The 8,164-nt window shown below is 47.1% G+C and overlaps 1 protein-coding gene across 3 annotated transcripts in view; it reads left to right on the top strand.

Annotated features, from left to right (window-relative positions):
- Pcnt (pericentrin) overlaps positions 1-8,164 on the top strand; it is a 96,357-nt gene that overhangs the window by 29,845 nt on the left and 58,348 nt on the right. For all 3 annotated transcript variants that reach the window (XM_055607091.1, XM_055607090.1, XM_055607089.1), the window contains exons 16-17: positions 6,638-6,789; positions 7,974-8,125. In XM_055607091.1, the coding sequence (XP_055463066.1) occupies positions 6,638-6,789; positions 7,974-8,125 (304 nt within the window). The remainder of the gene's footprint in view (positions 1-6,637; positions 6,790-7,973; positions 8,126-8,164) is intronic.

Here is an 8,164-nt window from a genome sequence, read left to right as displayed (position 1 = left end):
TATATATATATATATATATATATATATATATATATATATGAGCAATTCATGAGAAAAGAGGCCGTAACTTTGAAAGAGAGCAAGGAGGACTATGTAGGAGAGTTTGGAGGGAAGAAAAGGTTGGGGGAAATGACATAATTATAATCTTAAAAAAATAAAAGAAATAATAAAAAAAAAACTTAAAAATTCAATTATGAACCAGCCATAGTGGCACATGCCTTTAATCCCAGCACTCACTGGGCAAAGACACGCAGATATCTTGAGTTCAAGGCCAACCTGGTCACTTAGCTCCAGGTCAGCCAGGGCTACATAGAAAGATCCTACTTCAAAAACAAACAAAAATTATTATTAAGAAGCATAAAAACAAGGCTACAATAATCTATTTTTTATCTATCAGATAACGCCCTTAAATTTGCCTATGTTTGCTAGATTAATAGTTCATAGTTAGACAAGATTATAAAAGTAAAAGGAAGACTGAAAATGAGACCTGTTCCCTGCTGTTCATTTCCAAATCTGGGTGTGGGTGTGTGGAACCTGCTCAAGGTACAGCTCTGTGGGGTTGCTGTAAAGGGGCAGGTGGTACTGAGGTGTGGGACCCGGCAGAGTCTGATTTGGAGGGCAGCCTTGTACTTAGCCCGGCCACATGCTGTGCTTTCTAGATTGAGAGCCACCTTCGCTCCTGTCTTGAGGTGCTGTCCTGAGCTGCCAGTGTGCTAAGCCAGTGTCTTTGTAGTGATTTGCTGTCCCCTTGCCAATGGTAGCTTTTACCTTTCCTCTCTGTTACAATACACGGAATATGTTTTCTGGTTTTCCATGCTTGGCTTGGGTGGTAATGAGTTTATAGTAACGTTCATAGTAACACTGTCCAGTGCTTGGGGCATCTGTGGCTACACTGTTGAGTGCTCGGCAGTGTCTGTAGTGATGCTGTTAGGTGTTGAGGTGTCTGATCATTTCTAGGGATGGTGCAGCTTTGCCCCTCTGTCCCCTTGCCTGGGGATGCGCACAAGTGATGCCTTTTCACGTGGGTGCTTGTGCACAGCTGACTTCAAAGAAGAGCAATTGGGCTGTGATGGTGTAGGGCCGCTTGTTGATGTCCTTTAAAAAACCTATTTTATTGGGGTGCTCATGCCTCTTTTCCCCTACTCCCCAATCCCTTCCAACACCGCAACACCAGGTAGGAGAGAAAGAAGGTCAGTGGGGAAAGAGGCCGTAGTTCTCTTTAGCTGTTTCCTGCTGGTTAGGGTTGTTGGGTTCCTTGGGGCAAGTCCAGTCTTCATTGCCAGAATATCTCCAACTTCTTGTCAAACCACAACAGCAACCAGGAGCAGCAGGGCGAAGCAGCAGCCTCGTACTTTGTGGAAGTGCGCCCTGGCCCCTCTGCGGGCTCTGGCATTTATGCAGCTGGCAAAGATCACACCCCTCTCAGAGCCAGCACAAGGCAAATAGTCTGCTGTCGTGGACAATCTGAAACAGCCTCATATCCCACACTTGGGATTAAACAAAAACATGTTTATATAACATAACTGAGTTTTTAAAGAAACCAAAACTCCTACTAGAGCTGCTGCTACTTTGCTATTTTATGTCAACTTAAAAATTACTATGTTTTGAGGGTAGTGGTGGCACACGCCTTTGATCTCAGGAGGCGGATCTCTGAGTTTGAGGCCATCCTGGTCTGCAGAGCAAGTTCCAGGACATCCAGAGCTACTTCCCCAGAGAAACCCTGTCTTGAGAAAACAAACCAGCAACAATGATTACATTTTCATGTATTTCTGTATGTGTCTGTATGATATTTTTGGCATGGAGGTCGGACCACAAATTCCAAAAGCCCACGCTCTCCTTCTGCCCTGTGGGTTTCAAGGATTGACTCAGATTGTCAGTTTGTACAACAAACACTTTCGCTCACCAAGCCATTTGGTAAGCCCTTGTGTTAACATGGGTACTTTTTTGAGGGACAGTGGGAAGGGGTGGATTTCAATATATAAAATATTGAACAACTTAATAAACCCTTAATCCTACTGCACAGGAGTAGCATGCTGGTGTTGGTGTGCCAGCGGCCCCAGTTTAACTTCTCCACGACCCATGCTGATCCAAAGTAACAGGTTTTTCCTTCATCTCATCCCATTTCTAGCTTAAACAACTCTGCCTCTTTCGGGCTGTGGTAATTGTATAAATCAGGATCTGTACAGAGCCTTGTGTGCGCTGGGTCTTTTTAATTCTCATTCCTGTGATGATGAGCCTTTTACCCTTTGCCCTGGATCCTTGTGGGCAGGTCTGTAAGCGTAACCAGTCTTGTCACGTGGTTGGACTTGCCTTGGCTGTGAGAGTTTCCTCCAGCGTCTTCTCGGGCTCTGACAGACTTTTCAGAGAGCCTGTCAGGGTGCTCTCCAGGATTGCAGTGTCCCAAAATAGCAGGGACATGCTGTCCCTGCTGTCCTCCATGCTCGGTTGAGCCACAAATATCTTGCACCTGTCTGGAGAGCAGAGCCTCTTGTCAGCAGGCTCGCATCGGACCGCTCATAGTCGGGCGGGGTGCTCTGCACATTCCGCCCTTTGGAGTTTGGTTGTGAAAAATACTCTGAAAACGTAAGCTTGCTTTCTTTTCCATAGAACTGTCTGTCCCATGAAGCAGTCTCCCTGCTATTGGCCCCGAGTAAGGACTGTGGTCCAGAAGGGGCTGCACAGTGACCAGTGGAGGTTATACAGTGCTGTGTCGTATTTTCTTGTGTAAAAGCCAAACCTGTTTGTAGGCTAAAGAGACCTGTAGTCAGTTTTACGTAGTTTGAATGTCTGTGCTTCGCTTCTAGCAATGGCCACCTTCATTCTAAGTGGTGTTCCTGGTGCACTTTCTCTCTCTTTTGTTCCTTCCCAGGCGTATTTGTTCTGTTTTATACAGACTAAACTGGATGTAGTACTTTTCTGTATTTTTGTGGGTGCTTAGAGAAATCTAAGAGTAACTTTTAAAAAACGTTTCCTGAAAAACTGATTTTTGTTTTTAGGGTATGCTTGTGTGTGTATGTGTGCGCACGCGTGCGCCTGCCTGTGTCACATGTGTATGGTACCTGTGGAGGCCAGAAGAGGGTTTTGAATCCTCAGGAACTGGAGTTGCAATCTGGGAACTAAACTCAGGTCTTCTAGTTCAGCAAGTGCTCTAAGTGCTGAGTCATCTCTCCTGACCCCCAAATCTCGTTTTTTATATTGACCACACCTGGTCAGATTAGCTTCGTGACTCGTGGAGTCCTGTGAGATTCTGGCCACAGGCCTGTGAAGCCGCCTGACCTGCTCCTGAACCTGTGGAATTCTCCCCGTTTGTCCTGCTGAAGGCTTCCCTAGGGTGGACAGTCTGCTCCGCACGATGATTCTGCTGTCTGGTGGGAGGCTGGGCTGCCCGCTTTGTGCTTGCTTCCCTTGGAATACACACATCCTTGTATACACATAAGGTATTATGTGCTTCTGTAAAGTGCCTTAAAGTCCTTCCTGAGACAGGGAACATGAAGGCTGTAGTGAGCCATGCCTCTGGCTAGCCATGTCGACCCTGCAGCTCTGCTGGAAGGCAGAGGGCCCAGTGTCAGTCAGCGTATGTGGATCTGGGTTCAGTAATGGGATCCTATAAGAAACCATGCTCTTTTCTCCGTTAATGCTCAGTGACAAGAACCAAGAACTACCAGCTGAATACAGGTGAACACAGTCTGGTGGGCTCACCCGTCCGACTGCAGAAGAACTCTAAAAACAACCTTCAAAAAAATAACAATTTTCTCCCTTTTTGAGGATTTATTTTCATTCACCTTGTATTTATCAATATACATAAATATGTAAATACAACCTGCGCAGTCTGCATAATGTACAAACACACACACACACACACACACACACACACACACACATGCACACGGGCACACACTTCTACCTTTATCCTGTGAGCCATCTTGCTGTCTTTTAATTGACTGGCTTTATAATGTGTAAAAGTATAAATACCTTGTCAGCAAGTGATCTCTCAGGATTCAGTGCCTCACATCTGCCTTCAGAGAGCTGTCATGCAGGGCCTGAACTTACTGGTAAGTCAGGTAAGTGCAGATAGTATGCTGAGCATGATAGCATGTTCTCGTTTCTCTCTCTCTTGCCCGTCTGCTGTACACATGGCGGTTCTGTGACTCTCAGCCCTGTGGCTGTTAAATGCTAGAGGCGCTGTCTGCTCTATACATCCTGTTGTAGTGGTCAGTGGGATCAGGGCAGAGGTCCGTTGGCCATTAACAGTTCAAAGGAGCATAGTCCCAACTACAGAGACCTCACCTGTGCCGGGAGGCTGACTGACATGGTGGTGACTGCACAGGAAGTTGAGTGGCCAGCAGGGCAAGCAAAGCCTAGGGGGCGGCTTTGGGGACAGCTTGATCCAAACCTGTGGGGCCATGTGAGGGATCAATGACCTTTCAGGTATTCTACAGAGGCATAATTTACATGTTGCTGAAAAACACCTCATTTTGTCAAAAATACTGAGAATAGCAAACCCCAAAGGTTAGAGATATGCCACTTAAGATCTGTATACATACACACATATACCACACGTACACACAAATTCAGCAAAAAGAACTGCTTTGGGTATAGAAGACTGAGGTGGGAGGATCTCAAGTTCAAAGCCAGCCTACACTGCATCGTGAGATCCTGTCTCAAGAGGTGGAGGAGAGGCAGTTAGGGGAGTTAGAAAGACATGTTAAATTCCAAGCTAAGAAACTGTGACAGCCATGTAGTGGTCCACCTTTGGTAAGTGGGGATCAGAGCTCGTTGGGCGTGTGTGATGAAGGCTAAGAGGGAAGGGCTGTGCCTGAGTACCTGCAGTGCCTGGACCCAGAGCAGGTATGTGTGCTGTCACCTTTCTGCACGGCTCTTTCGGCACTAAGAGAAACCACCTGCCTTTGAGATGTGCGTATTGCTCAGTGCCGTTCCCAGCTAAGGGAGGGACAGCTGTAACTTCAGGCAAACCACATCCTGAAGCAGCAGCTGGAACACCGCAGTTCAGCCTTACGTGGGTGCTTCTGCCTGTCTAGGAGATAGTTCTGTGTGCTGGGAGCATTCATGTTGGGCTGTTCATTTTCTGCCTCTCGATCATTGTTTTCTCTCTTGAAATGTAACTTTCCTACCTGAATTTATGTATTAGCCTGCCCCATCCCCTGGTTTTATGGAGTCTGTGTATTTGTGTGGTCTTTCTACTGGCACTGCCTACAGTTAGCTTCTGTGGCCTGTAGTAAGTTGATACAGAATTACACTCCTTCTTAGTCTGGTCCGCTTTCTTTCTGTCCTACCTTCCTTTCTTTCTTTTTAAAGGCTGTGTGTATGTTTGTGTGCAGGTGTGTGCACAGCGGCTAGAAGATGTTAAATGCCCTCTTCTATCACTGTCTACCTGTTGTTTTGAGGGAGACTATCTACCTGGACCTGAGCGCATGTCTTCTCAGCTAGACTGGAGGCCAACAGGTCCCTCAATCCTGTCTCTAACCCTCTTGAAGCTGGGTTTATGACAGGTTGTTCAGGACAGCCGGTGTTACGTGTGCTGGGATCTGAACTCGAGTCCTCACGATTGCCCAGATGCTCAGAAGTGCTGAGCATGTCCTGTCTAACGTTTGTGCTTTCTAGGTCGTTGACTTCTCATGGGCCGTTGGCCCAGCTGTGACCCGCTGTAGCACTTTCATGTCATGGGAAGGTACGCACCCAGCTTGGCACTGTGCAGTGCACAGCCGCCCTACTTGGAGGCCGCTGTGTTCAGCGCCTTGTCTCTTTCCCTGACCTGGAGGATGTCGGCACGTTACCAGCTGATACAGATGTGGACATGGGTTGCTGGGTGGCGGGGTACTTCTGTCTGAACAGAGGAGCATACTTGCCTTGTTCTGCCTGGTGTCTCACAGGCCTGTGTGGGAAGCGTGGTCTCCTTTGCACTTTTCTCTGTCATTTGGAAGATGCCATGTCCATGTCGGAGACCCTCCGACTCCTGGAAATCCTGTGTCACTGGATTAAGGGTGCTGTGGCTGGCTACCTTTCCTGTGTAAGCTAAGCGACTCCAGATTGCTAGGATCCATGGCACATGGGAAGCCCACACAGCCAGCAACAGGAAAGCTGGTCTGCCTGCTGCCTGAATGTCTGGGACACTGAGCCTCCCGGGGCTTTGTTTGTCAGTCTTTGATTTTGTTGAGTCAGTGTCTCTGTATAGTCCTGGCTGTCTCAGAACTAACTAGACTGAGCTGGCCTCAAACTCAGAGATCCTCCTGACTCTGCCTTCTGAGCACTGGGATCCAAGGTGTGCGCCACCACTCCACGCTTGCCTCCGGCGTTGAAGAGAAGAAACACGTAGGAAGGATCTGTGTCTGCATGGTGACTAATTCAATTTTGAATGACTAGGTACATGGATTTTTATTTTGAATTAGTATTTGTGATATGGATCTGCCCTTTCATTTCACTAGTAACAGGGACAAGTAGAAATTCATTATATACTTTTTAGGTAAGTAATAAATGATGAAGAAAAACAGTATTTTCACCTTTAATCACCCTCATGCTCACCATTTGTCATATTTTTTATTAAATGTAATACAAAAACTGTGATGGAACTTTTCAGCAGTAATTGTTTAAACTGGGCTTTGTCATGTCCTCTTAACAGCTGAAAGGCCAGGTCTTCTTGCTGAGTCGGGAGGTCGAAGAGTGCCGAGAGGAGCTGGAGAGGCTGCAGCAGAGGAGGGAGCGGGAGAACCAGGAGGGCGCCACTCTCATCTCCATGCTCAGGGCTGATGTGGACCAGGCTCAGAGCGAAGGGTGGGTGCCCCAGCTGCACTGCATTACGCTGCTTCTTCTCTAGGCCCACTGCTCCTGCTCTGGGGCTTCCGAGCAGGTTGACACCCAGGGCTTGGAGACACCAGCTGTGATGTTCTCCGAATCCCTGACTTTCACAGCCCTTCCAATTCTCTTTTAATTTTTTACAATTTATTCACTTTTTATCCCAGCTATAGCCTCATCCCTTGTCCCCTCCCAGTCCTGCACTCCCTCCCTCTTCTCCCATGCTCCTCCCCCAGTCCACTGATAGGGGAGGTCCTTTTCCCCTTCCTTCTGACCCCAGGTCTCATCAGGACTGGCTGCATTGTCTTCCTCTGTGGCCTGGTAAGGTTGCCCCCCCCCACCCCAGGGGGAAGGTGATCAAAGAGTCAGCCACTGAGTTCATGCCAGAGACAGCCCCTGTTCCCCTTACTAGGGAACCCACTTGGAGACTGAGCTGCCATGGGCTACATCTGTGCAGGGGTTCTACCTTATCTCCATGAATGGTCTTTGGTTGGAGTATCAGTCTCAGAAAAGACTCCTTGGCCCAGAATTTTGGTTCTGTTGCCAACTCTATATCTGACAGAGGGCTAATATCTAGAATATATAAAGAACTCAAGAAGTTAAACAGCAACAAATCAAGTAATCCAATTAAAAAATGGGGTGCAGAGCTAAACAGAATTCTCAATAGAGGAATATTGAATGGCAGAAAAACACTTAAATGTTCAATGTCCTTAGTCATTAAGGAAATGTAAATCAAAACGACCCTGAGATTTTACCTTATACCCATCATAATGGCTAAGATAAAAAATTCAAGTGACAATTCATGCTGGAGAGGATGTGGAGAAAGGGAAACCCTCCTCCATTGCAGATGGGAATTTAAACTTGTACAACCACTTTGGAAATCAATCTGGTACTTTCTCAGATCATCGAATTTTACCAAAGAGTAGCAAATTCCATTGTTTTATTAAGTCCTATTGTGTTCCCTGTAATTAACACCCTGCCCACACACAAAAGAGCAGTTTACTGCTCGATAGGCCTTTCTTGTGTTAGCTTAGTGTCAGGGTCAGAGAATGGTGACCTTTGGGCCATTGTCTTTGGCCTCTACTTGACATTTGTACTTTGTGTTTAGCATTTTGGGAGGGCCAAGAACCGGTCTGATGACAGGCAGTTGTTTCCTATCTTAGGAAAGCACTCCGAAACTCCCTGAGGAGACTGCTTGATTTGTTCGGAGAAACACTGAAGGCAGCTGTGACCCTAAAGAGCCGGATCAGTGAGCGTGCAGGGCTCCTCCTGGACCATGTGGATGCTACAGACACAAGTGATGCCCCCTTAGCAGGTGCGTGCACTGAGATGGGTTGCCTTTTAGGGTCTTTTA

The sequence above is a fragment of the Psammomys obesus genome, unplaced genomic scaffold, assembly GCF_907164565.1.
Source record: "Psammomys obesus unplaced genomic scaffold, mPsaObe1.curated_primary_1811, whole genome shotgun sequence".
Classification (NCBI taxonomy): domain Eukaryota; kingdom Metazoa; phylum Chordata; class Mammalia; order Rodentia; family Muridae; genus Psammomys; species Psammomys obesus.
This window is presented reverse-complemented; position numbering and strand designations above follow the sequence as displayed.